This window comes from Sminthopsis crassicaudata, chromosome 4 (assembly GCF_048593235.1).
Source record: "Sminthopsis crassicaudata isolate SCR6 chromosome 4, ASM4859323v1, whole genome shotgun sequence".
Classification (NCBI taxonomy): domain Eukaryota; kingdom Metazoa; phylum Chordata; class Mammalia; order Dasyuromorphia; family Dasyuridae; genus Sminthopsis; species Sminthopsis crassicaudata.
The window spans coordinates 118,250,386-118,273,510 of NC_133620.1; the positions used below are offsets into that span (position 1 = coordinate 118,250,386).

The 23,125-nt window shown below is 37.4% G+C and overlaps 1 protein-coding gene across 2 annotated transcripts in view; it reads left to right on the top strand.

The window, feature by feature from the left end:
• The first annotated feature begins 2,996 nt into the window (after nucleotides 1-2,996).
• Nucleotides 2,997-23,125, top strand: part of F11R (F11 receptor) — a 33,810-nt gene continuing 13,681 nt past the window's right edge. The window contains exon 1 of one of the 2 annotated variants that reach the window (XM_074309258.1): nucleotides 2,997-3,213. In XM_074309258.1, coding sequence (XP_074165359.1) covers nucleotides 3,156-3,213 — 58 coding nt within the window. In that variant the 5' untranslated portion in view covers nucleotides 2,997-3,155. The remainder of the gene's footprint in view (nucleotides 3,214-23,125) is intronic. The other variant, XM_074309257.1, reaches the window with a different exon arrangement.

Genomic DNA, 23,125 nt, shown 5'->3' on the forward strand with positions numbered 1-23,125 from the left:
ATTCTAAACAAACACACACCTTTAATATTAAAGATCTGCAATAAAAAAAAAAAATTAGAACATTGTATACCTCTCACATCTATGTGTAGGAGATATATTCTTAAACAAAGGTCAAAGGCAATTAGAACAGATGAAATAGATAATTTTTATTATATGAAACTGAAAATTTTCTGCACACACTAAACTAATGAATCCAGAATAATCAGGGAAACTTTCAAATGGGAAAATATTTTTGTATCAAATTTCACTGATAAGAATCTGATATTCAAGATATATAAGAAATTAACAAATATTCCCCAATGGATAAATGGTTAAAGGATATGAACAAAAAGTTCTCAAAAGAATTGCTAAGCATTAAAAACCATATGAAAAAAGTCTCTAAATCACTCATAATAAAAGAAAATCCAATCAAAAGAATTCTTTAAATTTTTAGCCTGCACCCTGCAATTTGGCAAAGATGACCCAAAAAAGGCAATAACTAATGTTGGAGGGATTGTAATATAATAAGCACACTGATGCATTGTTGGTGGAGCTATGAATCAGTACAAACATTTTAGAAAGCAATTTGGAATTATGTAAATAAAGTGATCAAAATATAGTTCTCTTTCAACCCAAGGAAGTTATTGATAACAAAAAGATCACAAATGTCCTCATATGTACTAAATATTATATAGCAGCACTTTTTGTAATAGAAAAATAGGTATCCATCACTTGAGGAATGGCTAAACAAATTGTGGAATGTGAGTGTATGCTGTTATAAGTGATAAATATCACAAATACAGAGAGGCATGGACCGATCTACATGTACAAATGTTGAAAAGTAAGTAGATTCAAGAGATAAGACACTCGGTGACTACAACAAAGTAAGTAGAACTAACAACCACCCACAAAATAATTAAAAACAAATTTTCAAAAGTATAAAGATCAAACATGACTTGAAAAAAGAGATATGAGAGGACTCTCCCAGTTTACTTTGGTTTGATGGATATGGGAAATCCATAAGTGCTTCGCTTTGCACATTTTTGAACTTTTTCAATGTATTGATTGATTGTGCTGATTTTCCTCCCTCTTTTTTTCTTTTCTTTTTTGTCTTAAAAATACTATTTGTTAAATGGGAAGGATCTCTAGGTAGGAGGTGGAGCAAGAGTGTAAGAGATGCTGTAGCAAACTTATAATGCAAAAAACAATCAAAAAAATCAATTAAAATTTTTTTTTTCAAAAAAGAAAAAAGATTACTATATGATACTTTATCAAAAGCTTTACTAAAATCTGGGTAAATTATATCTACAGCATTCCCATTATCTACTAGTTTAACAATTCTACAAAAAAAAAAAAAAAGGAAATGAAATTAGTATGGTATAACCTATTCTTTTGGAAGCCAGACTCTTTGTCATCACCACTTCCCTTTCTAATTGTTTGTTTGTTAATTATTTCTTTTTACATATGATTTAGATTTTTCCAAGGAATCAAAATCAAGTCAGTAGTCTATAGTTTGTGTACTCTGATCATTTAAAAAAAAAATGAATATAGTAGTTCCCCTTCCCTAATAATATGTGAGAGGTATCACAATATTTAAATAGTAGAAGGTTAAATGTCCCCATTTTCATGACTCTTTGAAAGAAATGGGTATTCTCTTCAACCTGTCTTCTATTTTTTTTTTTTTTTTTTGGTGGGGCAATTGGGGTTAAATAATTTGCCCAGCTAATAACTTTGAAGTAACCTATTCCAGGGCTCTCTCCACTGCTCAGTCTAGCTGTCCCTAATAGTCTTCCTTTTCAAAAGCAAATGTATTATAAAGAGTGTTGTAGTTGTATTTAGACAACCTGGATTCAAATCCTACTTCTGTCACTACTTTTGTGACTCTGGGAAATTACTGAATCAACAAACATTTTATTAAACACTGAAATAAAAAATTGAACAAATTCTCTAAAGGGAAAGTCACTTAGATTTCTCATTTATAAAATGAGGTGAGACTAAATGACTTCCAGGTTCCTTTCAGCTCTAAACTTAAATCCTATGAATATAACTTTAAAGGAAGGTCAGGAAACAGGAGAGAATGTGAAGAATGTTTTGGTTTGCGTCGGTAATAGCAAGAAGGAAAATCACCCTTTTCCTTTGAGAGAGAAAGATGAAACATTAAGTAACACAGAGTTGAAAGTGGATTTAAGAGATCATCTAGCCGAACTTCCTTTTTTATAGATGAGGAAAGGAAGGCTCAGAAAGTAGAAGTGATTGCGTAAGATCCTACTTCAGGGATGTAGGATGAGTCAGGGAGAGATGAGGAGGGGAGAAAGGGAGTTAACAGAACTAGAGAAGCAAGGTAGATGAAAACTGCCGAGAGCAAAGGGCAAAGGTGAATTTTGAAGAGAGAGGTCTGGAAGAACCCAGGTGAGGAATATAATAGGATTAGCCAGCCATGAATAAAGTAACTGCTTTGAATGTAGCAAGATTTAACGACATAATGTAGCATTAACAATAAAGTAACTACCTTAAATGTAGCAAGATTTAACGATATAATGTATCACTAATAATAAAGTAACTGCTTTGAATGTAGAATGCCCCAGTTATCTGTTATGGAAACAGCCTTCTCACGGTCCAGGTATCTCGCACAGTACCTAGGAGGTGCCTGGTATTCAAGGAACTTAAGATACAGCGTTCCCAGACTTGGGGCTCCTCCTCACCCTCCTTACCTGAAACGTTACCTCACTCCGCCTCTCCCCATACCCCAGCCATTCGTTCAACGGTTCACCCCCAACAAGGATACTATCCAATCACATTGGCCCTCACCTGGAGAAGACTCCGAGTTAATCCGGAGGACTGACGTTTGCCTAAACCAATCAGAAAAGTTTCGGTCTTGGAATTATGCCAATCCTAGCCGGAGTTAGGTGAGAGGTGGGGTTGCACCTGGCTACGGTGAGTCACTCAGGAGCCGAGGCAGCTCTCTCTCCCAATCAAACTATATCGGGGCGGAGCGCCAGCCAATCGGGAGTGGGGGGGAAGTGGGGGGCGGGATCCCACCTGGTGGCTGCGGTTCAGTCTGGGTGCGGCGGTCGTGGAGGAGGCTACTCTTAGGCTTCGGGCAGCTTGGGCAGCGGCGCCGATCGGGAGATCGGATAGGGATTGGAATTGGGATCGGGATCGGGATCGGGATCAGGATGATGAAGCGGCCCGGGCAGAGGCATCTTCTCCTTCTTTTCACGGCGGCGACCCTGTGTGAGTGCTCTGGGCTTTGAAGAGGATCGCAGGAGCTGGGTGGGGGTCGGGTGCTCCTCCCCTCTTCCAGGCTCGTCCCTCGTTTGGGAAAGTGTTTTGGCCCCTCCCCCACACATCCTGTTTCACCCCCATCCGCATTTTAGCCCTACTAAGGGCTAAGGGCTTTGTGTTGTAGGTCTCTTGGTCGCACTCTCAACTCGTGGTTACGGCCACGGTCTCGATCTTTCTCCCTCATCTACATTTTTACATACATCATATGTGCGATAATATTTGTAAAGCGCTTAGCACGGTGCCTGGCACATAGTAGGCACCATATAAATTCTTATTCTCTTCCCTTGTACGTAACCCACATAAACAATCGTACCCGTTCACTCCCCACGCATACTTACACAGCCCAGTGAGGGGGATCTACGGCACACACACTTAATGAGAAATAGCTCGTGAAATTGCCTTTTGTGTCTTCCCACCACCTGGCGGGGGTCACAGTTTACGGTCGGCTGTGAATGGGGCAGGGAAGGGGGTGAAGATTTCTGTCCTGTTGCTGAGGAGATCTTTTCTTCTGCGAGTTGCTTTTTTTTCATGTGAATGGGCTTTCCCTCCCCCTCTTCCCCTTAGTTCCTTACTATTTGCAAGTCACGGTTATTGGTTCAGGGGGCCAGTTATTCCCAAAGTTGGAGTAAAGTTGAAATTTGGAATTCCACGCAAACAGGCGGAGCTTCCTTTGACTCCTCTCCTACTGTTCCACCTCTGGAGAACTTTATCTTTGTTGTTGACTAACTGACCATTCCCCTTGGGGAGGGGGAGGTGTTTGTTGATTGGGTGGACTTTTTTTCCCAGCCCAGAAGTACACTGCCCTTCCTCTACTCTTGGGTCTCAGTTTTTGTTTCTTTCATCAACTCCCTTTCCTCTGAAACAATGGAAAACTCTTTTGGTGGAGCCTTTGCTTTTTTGATTTGTCCGTTTAGGCTAGCTGTCTGGTTTGTGTATTGGTTAGTTTGTTGCACAACCCATTTGTACTATCTATATGTGAAAAATGTTTTGGTGTTTGAATTATATGAATGTTTATCTGTCTCATCTTTGTATCTGTGCTTGTGATGGAAACAGTATATGAGTTTTGTGTATCTTTTTCTTGTTTATTTTTTCCCTTTTCCTTTTGATTTTTCATTTTTCTTTCTTTTTCTTCCTTTCTCCTTTTCCTTGTTCTTTGTGTTCTGATTATACCTTAGAAATGTGCTAGCTTTGCTAAATCCCTTGTGCCACAGCTAAGATTCAAAAAGTTAAAGGGCTCTTTCAGACAAAATGTCCTCTGAATTACCAGAAGTAATATGATACTCTAGCCTTTCTCTTTTTCCAGTTAGTAGTTTTAAGGGTCAAAAGTTACTGAATCATGGACTCTTCTGTCCTCTTACATCTTATGGGAATTCCTAGAAATTTTGGCTCAAACTGGGTAGTACTGTATCAAGCTGGAGATTTCCTTGTAATCTGGATAGAGAAATGACAAAGGAAAAGACTCATATAGTTAAAAGTATTTATAGCTGCTCTTCTGGAAAGTAAAAGGGATGCCCATAACTTAAGATATGTGAATATAATGGATATTGTGCCGTTAGAAATTGTGAAAAGGACAGATTCAGAGAAACCTGGGAAGTCATATTAGCTGATATAAAGTGAATCGAAAACAAAAGAAAAGAGAAACAATTGCTGCAGTCTGGTATCTTCAGAGTAGAATTGGATTAGGAGTATGGTTGAATACAGGATGAAGCATGTTCAGAGAATAGTGAAATTGTATAAGCCTAAGAGCCAGGAGACCAGGGTGCTTGAGTAAATCACTTAACTTCTCCGGATTTCCTTTGTTTTTTTGTTTGTTTGTTTTTCATTTTCTATCCTGCCCTACCTCACAAGTTTGTGGCAGGGATGAAGTAAGATAATAGTTAGGTATAAATGTAAATTAGTATTATCAAATGATCATTGTCTCAGAATTAGGCCCTTGCATTTGGGTTCCTGAAAAGGGTTTGGGAAGATAGGGAGAAAATGCCATGACTGAGATCAGTTTGGGGAGAGCATCATGGGATAGTTGATGGGTAAAGATGAAGTTGGAGTATGTTTCTAACTCCCCACTCGTAAAATGCAGAAAGTAGGGCTTTTAGTCTAGTATACAACTGCTTCTGTCCTTTGATCGCCTATATAGCTGTCTCCCCATTTTCTAACCTATCGCCTCTATTTTAATGGTCAAAGATGAGGTCTTGGGGGTTTCCACAATAGGCCACTCTTTGCACACTCTTTGGACTTAATGTTTTGAAAAGAGCAATGCTCTATTAGAAAGATACCTCACTGGGCAAGGAAGGTAGTTGAAAAGAATTCAACCAGTGTTTAATTGCCTATTAGGTATAAGATACTGTACTAGGCACTGGGAATAAAACAAAATGTAATAGTCCTCAGGAGAGAAGATAAATAGGCCTGTGTGAGCTCTTTGAAGTGTAGGGATTGTGTTATAATTTATATTTGTGGCCCAGCACATATCACAGTTCCTTAGCTTAGCAAATTCTTAATACATGTTTGTTGAATTAAAAGCTAAATCTCAGTCTGGAAATCATAAGTTTTCATGGTTATTGTATGGAGGAAGGGCACCTGTTTTTCTCATTTCCTCTCAGGACCAAATTAAAAGGAAAGACTGGAATAACAGGAAAATTGGGGGCTAGATATTGGGGAATTGGGTGCTGTGAACTAGCGGAACTAATGACTAAGTGAGGTTTCTAGAATCTCCTTTCAATTCTTTCAACATAGGAGATATCCCATCTTCAGGCTGGGCTAGTCTAGGGGGCTGTTCTGCCTAGAAACTAGATGGGATGACATCTGAAGTTGTAAAATTTACATGGAAGAATATTTTGTGGCATTTAAGAGATGGATTAAAAGTTTTATCTCTTTCAGTTTGTGCAGGTCCTGGTTTTCTGTTTCCAAGCATTTCAGGTAGAAAAAGGCCTTGCTGCTCAGGTCCTGTTTCTGTTAGCTGTGTCCCTATGTTTCCTGTGCTGCATTCAGTTTTTTTTGGCCTTGTTTCCTGAATTCTATGTAATTGTTATGGAAATACTTGTTTTTAGCCTACAGATAGGTTCCTCTGGGGATTATTACTGGCTAGCTGTTAGATAAGAGTTGTGGTTAACGGTTCATTAGCTTCATTGCCCTCCTTGTAGCTGAAGATGTGGGGGCCTATCCTGCTCTGAACTTGTTTCCTTGAGTAGGAGCAGACAGTACAGATGCCAACAGACAAACTAGCAATGAAGTGTTGAAGAGGTGAATCATTTCTCTTCCTCCCTTCTTCATTCTCCCATTCACCTTTGGCCTATTCTTGGACAAAAATTCGCTCAAAGTCTGTGGCAGGCAAAACATTTATTAAGAACCTACTATATGCCAGGAACTCTACAAATATTATCTTGTTTGTTCCTCATGACAACCCTGAAAAGTAGGTGCTATTATTATCCTCAGTTGAGGAAACTCAGGTTAAATGACTTGTCCAGGATCACAGAGCTAATATACCTTTCTAAGACTGGATTTGAATTTCCTGACTCTTGTTCCAGCATTCTCTCCTGTGTCACCTTGCTGCCTCAACTAGGAGAACTAGAAAACATATCTCAGAATACAATCTTTTCTTTCTTCTCTTATGAGCCTGGCTTTTATTTTCGTTTTCCTTGGCATTCTGCTTTCTTGTTTGTTTTCAGTATTTCTCATGCTCAGGGACTAGTCCAGTTGGTTCCAAGTGGAAGATAGTTTTAAAAAATTCAGTTCTGTTAGAAGTTTTCAGCTTTGACAATCTGATGTGAGCATTTGGTTTGTAGCTAAAGGTTGTGTTTTGGGCTGAGACCTCAGATGATGGAAATAATAGCTTCCCTTTCCTTAATGTGTGGCAGCTGAGTCTAAGGGGAGTAGTAACAGTCAGTGTGTATCCTTTCCTATGTTTGCACTTGTTTTTGTGGACATGGCAATAAGTCTGATACCTCTTCTCCCATATAATTTTGCAGTGGGGGATTTAGGAAATAGACAACTTGTTATAAGTTAAAAGAGGAAAATTGATTCCCTCTTATGCAGAAGGATGTAGGGGGATTCTTTCATTTACTAACAAGTTGAACTGGATAACTTATAAAGCTTTTTTCCAACTCTAATTCAGTATCTGACTCTGATCTTGGTCACAAACCACATGACAGCAGAATGGCCAGCCACAGGAACAGTCATGAACTAAAACTAGTCCTTCCTTGGGAATTCTGCCTGGACTCCCTGATAAGTGAAGTTTCTGTCTAAAGTCCAATTTAGGTAATCTGCTCTGTGAAGTGGAGGCGTGATGATGCAGTAGGTTGTGGAGGGGCAGGGACTAACAGGAAGTATGGCGCCAGGTTCCAGGACTGCGTGCTGGGCGGGTTCTCTTGTAATGATGCCTGGACAGGTCTGACCCAAACCCCACGGCAGAGACGCAGGGAGGTGGGGCTAAGCAGGTAGAACTGGAAATTCTACCAAGAAAGTGGGAGGAAGAGTGAGAGTAAAAACTTTGATTTTGCTATTACTGCCCCCCTTTGCCATTCTCCTTGGCCCATGTCAGCTCCTTTGCCACTCAGTATGCAGCCAAGGATAAATAGCTTAGACTCAACCCAGCCTATTGGCATAGTCTTCTCATGTCACTCATTCCTACCCTGCCTTATCCCTACCACCTTGTCTTTTGGAAAATACCTGCTAGTGCAGTTGGAAGGGCTAAACTTGATTTTCAGGAGCAATATTTTTGTAGTAGTATTAAGACATCTTTTTGTAGGAAGGTAAGAGTAGAACAGAAAGAGATGATGGAAAGTGAAAACCCCAGGTTCAGTTTTCAGCTATATTGCTTGATCTGGGAATTTCTACTTTCTTGAACCTTCTCAAGCCCATTTAGCTTGTTCTTTGGCCCTTACTTTTCCTCTGCTAGATTTACTAGATTTGCATTATACTCAAGTCTTTGGATCCCCTTCCTTATCTGCTATTTCCTCTTTCTGGCTTTTGTTTCTCTCTCTCTCTCTCTCTCTCTCTCTCTCTCTCTCTCTCTCTCTCTCTCTCTCTCTCTCTCTCTCTCTCTCTCTCTTTCTCTCTCTCTCTCTTTCTCTCTCTTTCTTTTTTTCTTAAACTTGTATCCCTTTCTTTTTTCTTGTATACTTCCTATTATTCTCCCCCTAACACCTAAGCCTTTGTTTTTGCCTTCTTTTTTTTATTTAACTCTTCCCAGTGTCCTCCATCCTACTTATGTGTCTGCCTTTTTTTAAACCATTGTTCCCTATTGCCACTGATTGTCTTTTTTTAAAAATTTTATTTCCCCCAGTGACACATAAAGAACAACATTCTTTTTGGTTATAAATGTACATTCTTTTTTTTTTTTTTTTTTACCACATTTCCTTATGAATCATTTTGGAAGAAAAAAATCAGAACAAAAGGGAAAAACTACAAGAGAAAAACAAAAGCAGCAGGAAAATAACAGTGTGTAACATGTGTTGATTTACATTCAATCTCCATAGTTCTCTGTCTTGTTGGGAATGGAGTTTTCCAACCAGAGTTTATTAAAATTGCCTTGGATCACTGAACTGCTGAGAAGAACTATATCTATCATAGTTGATCATTGAATAATCTTGCTATTATTGTGCACTGTATTCTTGATTCTGTTTGTTTCACTTGACATCAGTTCATGTAAATCTTTCCTGGCCTTTCTAGAGGCCCTTCATAATTTTTTATAGAATATTAATAATCCAAACTTACTCAGTCATTCTCTAATTGATGAGCATTTATTCATTTTCCAATTCTTTGCCATCACAAAAAAGGCTGCTACAAACATTTTTGTACATGTGAGTCCTTTTTCTTCTTTATCATGCTGTATTTAAAGGTTTGCAGTTAATTTTTTAAAAGTTTAATTATAGCTTTTATTTTAAAATTGCATGCAAAATAGTTTCCAACATTCAAAACCTTGTGTTCCAAATTTTTTCTTCCTTCCTTCCCTAGACAGCAAGTAATCCAATATAAGTTAAATATGTGCAATTTTTCTAAACATATTTCCACATTTATTGAGTTGCACAAGAAAAATCAAATCAAAAAGGGAAAAAAAAAATAAGCAAGCAATAATAAAAAAGGTGAAAGTACTATGTTGTTTTCCACATTTAGTCCCCATAGTCTTCTTTCAGGTTGCAAATGGCTCTTCATTACAAATCCATAGGAATTGACCTTAATTACCTCATTGTTGAAAAGAGCCAAGTCCATCACAGTTGATCATCATATAATCTTGTTGCTGTATACAATGTTTTCTTGGTTCTACTCATTTCACTTAGTATCAGTTCATGCAAATGTTTCTAAAATCATTCTGCTGATCATTTCATATAGAACAATAATATTCCATTACATTCTTATACCATATCTTATTCAGCCATTCCCCAACTGATGAACATCTCCTCAGTTTCCAGTTCTTTGCTACTATGAAAAGGGTTGCTACAAACATTTTTGCACATGTGGATCCTTTTCCCTTTTTTTAAATGATCTCTTTGGGATACAGACTCAGTATTAACACTGCTGGATCAAAAGGAATCACAATTTGGTAGCCCTTTGGGCACATTTCCAAATTGCTCTCCAGAATGGTTGGATCAGTTCTCAACTCCATCAACAATGTATTTGTATCCCAGTTTTCCCATATCCCTTCCAACATTTATTGTTATCTTTTCCTATCTATCTGAGAGGTGTCTAGTTGTTGGATACTAGGGAATTTTGGACTGGTTCTCTCACAAGAGTTGTCTTAATTTGCATTTCTCTAATAGTGATTTAGAACATTTTTTCATATGATTATAGATGGATTTAATTTCTTCATCTGAAAATTGTTCATATCATTTGACCATTTATCTAATAGAGGATGAGTTGTATTATTATATATTTGAATCAGTTCTTTATATATTTTAGAAATGAGACCTTTATCAGAAACATTGGCTGTAAATTTCCCCCCCAGTTTTGTGCTTCTCTTTTAATCTTGTCTGTATGAGTTTTGTTTGTGCAAAATCTTTTTAATTTAATGTAATCAAAGTTGTCCATTTTGCATTTTATAATGTTCTTTAGTTCCTCGGTCATAAATTCCTTCCTTTTTCAAAGATCTGAGAGGCAGATTATCCCTTGTTCTCCTAATTTGCTTATAATCTCATTATTGATTTTCTAAATTTTTCTAAGAACATAGTTTCCAAGTGAGACCATTTTTGCCATCAACTACAAGCCTGGGGTCTACTAGATTACTGACACCAAATTTGGTTCTTGACCAATTTTGCCCTGACACTTGGTTCATCATTTTTCTGCTTTATAGATCTAGAATACTGACCAGTCTAAAGGACTAGTGTCCTTTAGAGTTTTAGGTCTATTTGCATTCTTTTGCATCTGCATGTTTTCCTGAATCTTCCCCTTACTTTTGCTTATTTATCATGAAGAGAAAATGACCATAGGAAGATTTTCTTATAATGGAAGAGTAACAGTTGTAGAAATCTTACAATTAAAAATGTGTGTCTACTTGTTTTAACTGATCCAGACTCTTGCCCAAAGACATCAGCCATCTTTTAGTTTGGACCCTCTAGTCTGCCTTGTACATTAAGATTCTTTCTAAATGGTGTTTTGTTTTTTAGGGTGGTGTTTGAAGATTTTGGCTCTGACTAGCATTTAATCCCTGGATTTATTTTGTTAGTATATTTATAATTGCTATCCCATATCAATAAAGTGATCTACTTGACTTAAGATTTCATCAGTATAGAAAACTTCTACCAATACAGATTGATACCTTTTTGTCCTATAGCTGCTTGAAGGACTAATTGACTTGGTCAGATTCATACTTTTAATATATCTGAGGCAGGACTTGAATCCTGATTTTCCTTATTCTGAGACTGGCTATCTAATTACTTTGCAGCATTGACTGCTTCTCAGTCATCAATTGGTCCTCTCCCTCCCTTTCTGTCAATTCACACTTGTTACCCTTCTTTATAATCTTCTTAGAGTCCATCTTCCCTCTCCTTTTTTCATTAAGATATATGCAGAAATAGTCTTGAGAGAACCAGTCCAAAATTCCCTAGTATCCAAAAACTATTCTCTTTCCTGAACTTCAATTTTGCATCACCAACTGTCCTTTGGACAGTTTAAGTTTGAAATCCTATACACATTTCAAACTCAGTATGCAAAGCAGAATTCATTATCTTTCTTTCATGTTTAGCATTAAGATTAGGATGAAGTTAATGGGGTTAATTTATAAAGATTCAGCTCAGAATTGCATACAATGCTATATTTAATAATTTTAGAAGTTGGGGGCCAACATTTGATATATTGTTTTATACTGTTGATTTTTTGTTATGCCTAGTAACATGAATATATAATGCCTATGAGGAGTGGAATTTCTGAAGAGGAAGAAATTTGAATAATAAGAGGAAGTAAGCAAAATTCTATTATGATAAATTTCATGGGAGTGAGGTGGTATCCAGACTTTTATCGAACTTGCAAATGGTCTTTGGGAATGACCCCAAAGTATTTTCTCCTTCTGTAGTTTATCTAAATCATTGTGATCCTTTTCCTAACATTGACTCTATTAAAATTGCAGCATTAGGAAATTGTATCAATTCAAATAAACAAATACTTGATAAGTGTCTGCCCTGTGTTAGGCGCTGAGTAGAAGGTATAGATAAAGTTATCTCTGCCTTCATGGAGTTTGTAGGCTAATAGAAGAGCTAATGTACACAGACAGATAACTAAAATAAAAAGGTTAATCTGAGGATTGGTGAGTATATGTTTCCACCACTGTGATGGAAATGGAAGAACTTTGGTTTAGTCCATCCTGCCTCTCCTTTTCTTTTTTTTGCTGAGGTTCCTCACTTCAAATAATACCTTTCTCCCTTCTACACAGGTGAACTGGTCACCAGAAATTTTTTTCTGCTGAGAGGTATTTTTCATTAAGACATATGCAGAAATAGTCTTGAAAGAATCAGTCCAAAATTCCCTAGTATCCAAAAACTATTCTCTTTCCTGAACTTCAATTTTGCATCACCAACTATCCTTTGGACAGTTTAAGTTTGAAATCCTATACACATTTCAAACTCAGTATGCAAAGCAGAATTCATTATCTTTCTTTCAAAATTCACACCTCTTCTGAATTTTCTATTCCTATTCAAGACACTATCTTCCTTTCAGCTATGCAGGTTCATAACCTTGGTGGCATCCTTTATTCCTACTCCAGATCATTCCCTTTATCTACATACACAATGGCCCCAAAAGCCTCTTTTATATCTTATGTATATACCCTCTTCTCTCCACTCAGATATCTGTTGTTCTTATGTTGTAAGAGCCTCCTAATTGATCTACTTATTTCAAGTCATTCTCCATTCCATTTATATGGCTGCCAAAGTAATTTCCCTAAAGTGTAGGTTTGACCATGTCCCTTTTCCCTTTTTTCACTCGGTGAATTCCAGTGGCTCCCTATTGCACTTAGAATCAAATAAAAACTTTTGATTTTTAGCATTTAAAGTTCTTAACAGCCTTCCCTGTCCTCCTTTTTTATCCATCATATACATCATTTCCCACCACACACTTTTAGGCTCATTGTACTGGCCTGCCTTATGTTACTATCTTTGTGCTGTTTTTCTCTTATTCTTAGAGTGCTTTTCCCTTCTCTTGGGATTAGACCAAATAACTTCCATCGTTCCTTCTAGCTCTAAATATTGTGATCTCCTTGAAGTTTCTTGGAATTCCCAATTTACTTCAAGACCCAGCTCAAGTGCCTTTCTCCTCATAACTGCATATCTTTCTCTCTTTTGTTACCTTGCTTTATGTATGTTATGTATATACTTATATAAATACTAATTAATATATAAATGTTGCCAGTATAAACTGCTTGAGGGCAGGGACTGTATTTTTCACTAACTCCCATTCTTTCAGTGACTACTTATTTTGTTGTCTGGTTATTTTAAGTCATATCCATTCATGATTTTATGTAGTCTTTTTTTAAATAATAGTTTTAATAATAATTAAAAAAATATATACAGTGCTAGTTTTCAATATTTATCCTTAGGAAACCTTGTGTACCAAATTTCTCTCCCACCCTACTCTCTCCCCTAGATAGCAAGCAATCCAGTATATGTTAAACATGTGCAATTCTTCTATACATATTTTCACATTTATTATACTACACACACACAAAAAAAAAAATCAGATCAAAAAGGGGAAAAAAAAACCCTTGGGTCTTTTTCTTGGCAAAGATATTGGAGTAGTCTGCCTTTTTCTTCTTCAGCTCATTTTATAGATGAGAAAACTTGAGGGTCAAGTGACTTGCCCAGGATCACATAGATAGAAAGTGTCTCAGGCTAGATTTGAACTCAGGTCTTTGTAACTCCAATACCAGTGGTCTCCACTAAATAAATGCTTGCTTAGTTGATTATCCCAATCAGCTTCTGGAAACAAGTGTTTCTTTTCAGATTTGCCCAAAAGAAAAGAAAAAAAGGTGTATTGGGTACTGAATTTAAGTGTCTTGAATGTGTTGATTTACATTGTCTCCTTAATTATTTTTCTGGATGCAGACGACATTTTCTGTCCCAAGTCTATTGGGATTGCTTTGGATGATTTAAAAATTTTTTTTCAATATTATTTTATTTTTGTAAATACATAATTTTCAGCATTCATTTTTGTAAGACTTTGTTTTCAAAATTTTTCTCCTTCCTTCCCCTTTTCTCCAAGACAGCAAGTAATCTGATGTAGCTTAAATACATGCAATTCTTTTAAACATATTTCTATATTTGTCATGTTGTTTAAGAAAAATCAGAACAAAAGAAAAAACCATGAGGGAAAAAACACACACACATAAAAGGTGAAACTACTATGCTTCCATCTGCTTCCATCTTCATAATTGTCTCTCTGAATGCAAATGGCATCCCTTTGATGTTTAAAAACTTTTCCTCTTTAACTGTCATTTTTATCATGAAATATCTTAAGCATTCCTGTTGCTTTTTATTTTTCCTAATTACATGTAATCTTTTTTTTATTTACACATGTACATTCATTTTTTAAAACATTTTTTCTTATGAATCATGTTGGGAGAGAGAAATCAGAACAAAAGGGAAAAACCTTAAGAGAAAAAAAAAAAAAAAAAAAAAAAGGAAAAAATGAACATAATGTGTAGTTTTACATTTGGGCTCCATAGTTCTCCCCCTGGATGTGGATGATTTCCATCCCAAGTTTATTGATATTGCCTTGGATCACTGAACTGATGAGATGAACCAAGTCTGTCATAGTTGATCTTTGGAAGTATACATATTTTCACAAGATTTATTTATAAGGAAAGAGTATATGCAAATATAAATGGGTACCAGGAATCAAAGTGCATAAAAGCTTCTAATCAGAAAATACTTTGGTTGATTCTACAGCTTGTAAAACCTATTTTAGGTTTGTTCTTCATCTGCATTTTTCCTAATATATTCTGTATTCATTAAAGGTATTAGAGTGGGAAGGAAATGAGGTCATGGTTACTATTTGAGTATATCCATGTAGCTCAGTTGAGATGTGAGTAATGTTTTGATGGTTGAAAAAAAGTGAATGAAATTTTCTTGGGTGAGACTGTAGGGCACTTTATCAGTGAGAAGCTTGGGTTGATCTTTAATACAATGAAAAGGATTAAATTCAGTGTTCTCCTCTACTAATAAGCTCTAGATTAAGTAAGAAATCAGGAGAGCTGTAGTCTTGTCAGCTAGGTGATCTCAGACAAGTCATTCCATCTCTTGTCTTGATTTTTCATATGGTAGGAAATGAAAAAAAAAATTGTATTGGTATTATCATTACTCTAGCTACTAGTGCTCTGACTCCTAAAATACTTTGTGGTAATATTGCAGTAGAGGCTGCTTGACATAATGGAAACCTTAGTTCAAGTCCCACCTGTGGTATATACTGGCTATAGGATCACAAAAAATCATTTAAGCTACTTTGTATTCTGAGCCACTATCTTAGTCAACTCCAGAAGCATTTTTTAAGCATTTAATAAATGCTAGAACTGTGCTAAAAAACAAATAGGGATAACAGAGAAAGACAAAAACTGTCCCTGCCCTTTAGGAGCTCACTCTCTCATAGAAGGAGACAATATACAAACAGCAATGAAAAAAAAAAAGTTATATTCAGAATAAATTAGAAATAATCTTAGAAGACTCTAACATTGAGAGTGAAAAAAGTGGGATTTTAGCTGAGGTTTGAAGAAAGCTAGGGAAGTTAGAGATGGAAACAAGGAAGGAGAAAGAAAAAAAACAGGGAATGGTTTGGGAGATGGCATATAATGTGTAAGGAAGGGAAGGAGGCCAAAGCCATTGGATCATAGAGTGTGTGGGGTTGGCGGGGAGGAAAAAGGGGTAAAGTGTAAGAAAACTGGAAAGAGGGGCAGCTAGGTGGCGCAGTGGATAGAGCACCAGCCTTGAATTCAGGAGGACCCAAGTTCAAATCTGGTCTCAGACACTTAACACTTCCTAGCTGTATGACCCTGGGCAAGTCACTTAACCCCAGCCTCAGGGGGGGGAAAAAAAAAGCTGGAATGATAGGAGGAGGCAGGTTAAAGGGCTTTAAAAGCCAAAGGATTCTGTTTTTAATCCTGGAGATGATAGATAACCATTAGAATTTATTAAGAAGTAAATTTTTTTAAAATTTTTATAAAGCTTTTTGTTATCAAAACATATGCAATGGTAATTTTTCAATTCCCCCCCCCCCCCAGGCTGGGGTTAAATGACTTGCCCAGGGTCACACAGCTAGAAAGTGTTAAGTGTCTGAGATCACATTTGAACTTTGGTCCTCCTGAATTCAAGGCTGGTGCTTTATCCACTACGCCACCTAGCTGCTCCCTCAATGGTAATTTTTCAACATTAACCCTTGCATAGTTTTGTGTTTCAGATTTTCCCCTCCTTTCCCCTTGAAAGCAAGCAATCCGATATATGTCATACCTGTTAAAATATATGTTAAATCCAATATGTGTAAATATATTTATGCAATTCTCTTTCTATGCAAGAAAAATCATATCAAAAAGTAAAGTAAATGATTGAGAAAACAAAATGCAAGCAAACAACAAAAAGAGTGAAAATGCTATGTTGTGATCTACTTTCAGTTCCCACACTCCTCTCTCTCTGGGTGTAGATGGCTCTCTTTATCAGAAGATCAGTGGAATTGGCATCAGTCATAAGAGGTGACATTTTTGAAACTTTGGATTTAGGAAAATCATTTTGGTAGCTGAATAGATGTATTGGAGTGGGGGTAGACTTGGGGCAGGCCAGTGTACTGTCAAGCTATTGAAATAATCAAATATGAGGGATGAGGGCCTTGACTTACAGTAGTGGCAATGTCCTAGGAGAAAAGGAGGTGTATTGGAAAGATGTTGCAAAGGTGAGCTCCTCCAAGCATTGGTAACAGATTGGATGGAGACTGTTGAGTTAATGAGGAGTCAAGGATGATACCAAGGTTGCAAGTCTGAGAGGATAGTAGGGATAGTAGTTCCCTCAGCAGAGAGAGGGAAATTTGACAGGAGGGAAGAATTGAAAGAGATTGAGTTCTAAACAACTGTGATAGTAGGGTGTTTTTGTTTTTTTAATTATAGCCTTTTATTGACAAAACATATGCATGGGTAATTTTTCAACATTGACCCTTGCAAAAAGTTCTGTTCCAACTTTTCCCCTCCATTCCCTCCCCTAGATGGCAGGTAGTCCAATACATATTAAATATGTTAAAGTATATGTTAAATCCAATATATGTATAAATATTTATACAGTTATCTTGCTACACAAGAAAAATCAGATTTAGAAAGAAGGTAAAAATAACCTGGGAAGAAAAACAAACATTCAAGCAAACAATAACAGAAAGCGTGTAAATGCTATGTTGTGGTCCACATTAATTTCCCAGAGTTCTTTCTTAGCTGATTCTGTTTATTACTGATCATTTGGAATTGATTTGGATCCTCTCATTGTTGAAGAGAGCCATGTTCATCAGAATTGATCCTCCTACGGTATTGTTGTTGAAGTGTATAATGATCTCTTGGTCCTGCTCATTTCACTCAGCATCAGTTCACGTCTCTCCAGGCCTTTCTGAATTCATCCTGCTGGTCATTTCTTACAGAACAATAATATTCCATAACATTCATATACCACAATTTACCCAGCCATTCTCCAATTGATGAGCATCCATTCAATTTCCAATTTCTAGCCCCTACAAAAAGGGATGCCACAAACATTTTTGCACATACAGGTCCCTTTCTCTTCTTCAATATCTCTTTGGGATATAAACCCAGTAGTAACACTGCTGGATCAAAGGGGTATTCACAGTTTGACAACTTTTTGAGCATAATTCCAAATTGCTCTGCAGAATAGTTGGGTCCCTTCACAACTCCACCAACAATGTATCAGTGTCCCAGTTTCCCCACATCCCCTCCAACATTCGTCTTTATCTTTTCCTGTCATCTTAGCCAATCTGAGAGTTGTGTAATGGTATCTCAGAGTTGTCTTAATTTGCATTTCTCTGATCAATAATGATTTGGAGCACCTTTTCATGTGGGTATAAATAGTTTCATCTGAAAATTATCTGTTCAGATCCTTTGACCATTTACTATGATAGCAGTTAAATCCTAATCTTTTATCTATCTATCTATCTATATCTATTGATTGAGGCTAGGGTTAAGTGACTTGCCCAGGGTCACACAGCTAGGAAGCGTTAAGTGTCTGAGACCACATTTGAACTCGGGTCCTCCTGAATTCAAGGCTGCTGCTCTATCCACTGCGTCACCTAGCTGCCCCAAATCCTAATCTTTTAACTAGAAATATCACTACTAGATCTGTAACCCAGAGAAATTATAGAAAGAGCAGGAGGTCTTAAATGTACAAAACTATTTGTATTAGTTCTTTTTGTAGTGGCAAAAAAACTGGCAACTAATAGGGGTTTCCTGTTGGAGAATGGCTGAACAAATTATGGTATATATAAATGTAACTGTATACTATTGTAGTACAAGAAACAATGAAGGCGACAGTTCCAGAGAAAACTGGAAACTCTTAGAAACTGAAAAAGAATGAAATAAATAGAACTAAGAGAACAAGTTACATTACAATATTATAAAAATGGTCATTTTTGAAAGACTTATTAAATCTGATCGATGCAGTGGTCAACCATGATTCCAGAGAAGCAAAAAATGAAACTACTGCACATTTCTTGACAGAGTGAGTGATAGATTCAATATGTAGAATGAGACACATTTTTGGATTTGGTCAAGATTGCTATACATGATAAATGTGGAGATATGTTTAGAAGATTTGCACATGTTTAATCTGTATTACTTGCTGTTTAGGGGTCAGGGGTGGGAAATAGAGGAGGGGAGAAGAGAGGAAGAAACATTTATGTAACGAGCTGTCGTCTCCAGAAGCTGCCGGATCGCTCTCTGGGAAGAGATCTGCTGTGTCTACTCAAATCTTTAAGACAGATTCTTCTTCCTGTAGTGAACCGTTGTCTCCAGGCAGTTGCTGTTAACTCTTGTCCTTAGAAGTGACTTCCCTTCCTGCAGAGAGCCCCGTCAGGCCTGATGTAATGCAGAGAGTCTTCTTCTTTCTCTGAGAGTCCTCTCTTTTATTCTCCCAGAGAATGGGCGTGGCATAATGCAAGGGCTTCTGGGAAGAACCACCCCAGCCAATGAGCTTGCCCCCTCTATCAAGTCAACCTGAGTTCTCACCTTGTAATTGTCCAGAAAACCTGAATTCTCACCTTGTCACTGTCCAGACAACCTCAGTTCTCACTTAGTAATCCTAACATCTCCCCCTTTCTTTTGATTTAGAACATAGGACAGTCATGACCTTGAAACATAAATCCATCAATATGGGAAGTATTACAGATAATTACATAAATTACATAAGCATATAGTAACATAGTAACATAACACATGCTAGAAGTATATAACATAATTGAAAATTTATAAATGTCCATAAGTCCATTGTCCATTAGTCTCATCTTGTGTGAGGAAGTCCAATGATTCCTGCTGGTTTTAAAGTTCTTTAACAGTCTTCTTATTATCCATGCTCTTTCAGTGTCAGATGTTTCTTAGATCTTCTCCTTTATTTTGAGGTCTTTCTCTTTTTCTGTCTCTCTCTGATGGACAAGGCGAATATGACTCGTTGGCACCCATCTGATTCCTTCTCCTGCTGAAGAAATACAAGCAAACCCTCTCCCCCAGGCAGTTAACCTATCTGGTCCCTTCCATTCACCACTTTCTGGATCTCTCCACATCACCTGGCAATTACATTGGATTTGTTTGCACTGGACACAGCCCTGTTGGTTTAAAAGGCCTGTATTCTCCCCAAGTGTAATCCATTTTTGCAATCTGATTGCCTTTTGACTGACTTATCAGGTAATCCCTTTCGGCCATGTGATTGCTTCTCTGCTGATTGATTAAATCAGAGTCCTGGCCTTCTAAAGGTTCTTTGGGTGTAACATCAGCTGCCATCATGCCCCAAGTCTTTTTTGCCTGGGTCCTTGGATCTGGGCCCCTCATCCCATTTCCCTGAATTATTCTACACTCTGATGCCCAATGGAGTCCTCTGTTGCATTTTGGACATGGGGTTTTAGGTCTTCTCTCACCCTGTCTTCTCACTGTATCTCCATATCTACACTGAGCTCTTAGATGCCCAATTTTTCCACATTGAAAACATCGCCGAGTTTCTCTAGAAGGCCCTTGCCAGGAGGGACCCTGTCTTTCCACATTCATCATTGTCCGGGTGTAAAAAGCATTTGTTCCCACTGTAGCACAGCGTCTTATGATCTCCTCTAAAGGAGCATCTTTGTCTAATCCCCATATAATTCTTTTGCAAATCTCATTGGCATTTTCCTTAGCCAGATGTCTGGTCATTATTTCTGTAGCTGAATTTTCTCCAATAGTTCTTTTGACAGCAGTTTGCAAACGTCCCACAAAATCTGCAAAAGGTTCATTGGGACCTTGCTGTATTTTAGTGAAAGCCTCTCCACGATCTTTCTGTCCAGGAAGGACACCCCAAGCTTTTATTGCAGCCTTAGCAATTTGTTCATATATTGTCATGGTATAATTAATCTGTTCCGAATTCTCTCCATACTGACCTTCACCAGCTAAGTGCTCAAAAGTGAATTGTGTGTTAACTCCTATTTCCAAATTGCATCTGACTTGAATTTTACATAATTCATGAAATTCCGCAAGCCATAATAAATTTTCTCCAGGTTCCAGACATGTCCTTGCTATGGATTTCCAATCATTTGGGGTTAGGACTTCATAAGACAAACCATCTAGTAACATTTTGACATAAGCTGATGTAGCCCCATAAAGGGTACAACCTTTTTTCAAATCCTTAATTTTATTCAAATCTAAAGGTGCATATCTTCTCCTTTTTTTACCTACAGAGTCAGTATTTTCAATCACAGGATATGCATGTATAAAATCACTTATATCCTGTCCTTCTCTCTTAGCTTTAACCAATGCTTTTTCTAATCTTGTCATAGGCTTAGGCTTCTTCACAGGCAATTCTGTTTGTGTTTCTGCCTCTTCCCCTCTTTCTTCCTCCATCTCTGAAGGTGGGGTTGATGTGGGCCTGTCAATAATCTGTTCTCTAGGCAGGGTTGAAGCTTCTTCAAGAGAATCATACCATAATTCCTCATTTAAGTCCTCTTGCTCTAGGGAAAGATCTTGATCTTTCCTTTTTTCCTCACACTTCCTCCTCTGTTCATTTTTAGAACTTTTCCTTCTCCTACAACTTGCTTGATAGTTTAAGGCTAATTGAACTATGTTGTAGATATAAAATACTTCTGCAGAAATTGAACGAGGCCCATTTTTTGCTTGAAATTCTTTCATTTCATATCCCACTAGCTTCCATTTATCTACATCTATCTTTTCTTCCTCTAAGAACCAAGGGGATGTACGTCTTAATGCAGCCAAGAGTTTAGCAATCTGTACCCAGGTTACAAGTAAACTCTGCTCCTCAATTATGTTGATTATACTCTCTATAGTACCACTCCTGAATGGGGGTGGAGCTGAGGTTGCTTCTGGGGCTGGGGATGAGTCGGCTGAGGTCCAGGGATTGAATATAGCTAACATCTGCCCCATTTCAGCTATAAGAGATTCCTGGTTTAGCCCTTAACAAGTTAAGTTCCTTATTTATCTATTAGCACGCTCACTTAATCTTTAACAAAGTTTCCTCGTTACTCACGGTTCTGGGTCAGAGAGACTGAGATCTAGATCGGAAGCTTTTCCACTGGAATCAGGACCGTGTCTGTCCCTGTTCGGGCGCCAAATTGCGAAGGTCTGGTCTAGCTCCTCTTGTCAGGATAAGCAAAAGTCCTTGCCCCACGTTGGGCGCCAATTGTAACGAGCTGTCGTCTCCAGAAGCTGCCGGATCGCTCTCTGGGAAGAGATCTGCTGTGTCTACTCAAATCTTTAAGACAGATTCTTCTTCCTGTAGTGAACCGTTGTCTCCAGGCAGTTGCTGTTAACTCTTGTCCTTAGAAGTGACTTCCCTTCCTGCAGAGAGCCCCGTCAGGCCTGATGTAATGCAGAGAGTCTTCTTCTTTCTCTGAGAGTCCTCTCTTTTATTCTCCCAGAGAATGGGCGTGGCATAATGCAAGGGCTTCTGGGAAGAACCACCCCAGCCAATGAGCTTGCCCCCTCTATCAAGTCAACCTGAGTTCTCACCTTGTAATTGTCCAGAAAACCTGAATTCTCACCTTGTCACTGTCCAGACAACCTCAGTTCTCACTTAGTAATCCTAACACATTTAGAACACAAGACTTGCACGGGTGAATGTTGAAAACTATCTTTGGATGTGTTGTGAAAATAAAAGGCTTTTATTATTAAAAAGAGAATAATAGGAGAACTAAGAAAGATTGATATAGTCGAAACAAGTAAAAACGGCTAGATTAGAGCAGTGGATAAGGAAGAAGAATATATAAACTGTTTTTGATTGTAATTGTGGTTGTAATGTCATATATATGGTATCAGTATATATTTGTTATACAAAAGTTAGAAATATAGTTTCTAATGTTAGATGTGTTGGAAAAATGACTATCAAATTTATGAATTGTGATTTTAACTTTCTATTCCTAAGACTAGTCGCTATTTTAAGTAAGGGATATGCTTTAATTAGGTTCCATAGAAGAAGTGTTTTTATATTTCATATTTTGAAGTTTCATATTTTGTATTCAGACTTATCAAAGATAATTTCATGTGCTAAAAGCCTTAATGAAGACAGTTCTTATTTAATCTTGAGAAAAGACCTCTAAATTAAAACATACTATATGTATATCACAAATTCTTTTGTTAAAAACATAAACATGAGTTTCATCCTAAAAAAATGAGTGAAAATAAGTATGAAAAGAGAAGGAATTGGTTTATTAAAGCTTCCAAAGTAGATCACTTTATTCTTTTTCTCATTTCTAAATTATTTTCTAGGCTTATTGTTAGTCTCTGACAGTAGATTTCTTTTTAAAAATTATACCTTTTTTTAAACTGTCTTTCTTGAACAGCTAGATTATCAAGGGTTGAAACTCTGAATAGGTGCACTGGAATCACTTAAGGCTAATTACCTGTTGGATTATACTCTATTAGTAAATGCTTGGGAAATGGCCCTTCTTACTATTCTGTGCTGGCTCTTATCTTTTGGATGTTTACAGATAATTGTAGGAGGGATTAGGGGGTGGAGTAAGACAAGGCAGAGTCACTTTGGAAGTGGATGAAGAGAAGGGAGGTTGTGGAGAGCTTGAATCCAGCCCCTTCACTTCTCCCCATAAAGACCAAGGACTTTTGCTTATCCTGACTCCGGCTGATTCTAAGGCATCCAAGGTGCTAACCTGGACTTCACACAAGATAACTGTGTATATATATATATATATATATATATATATA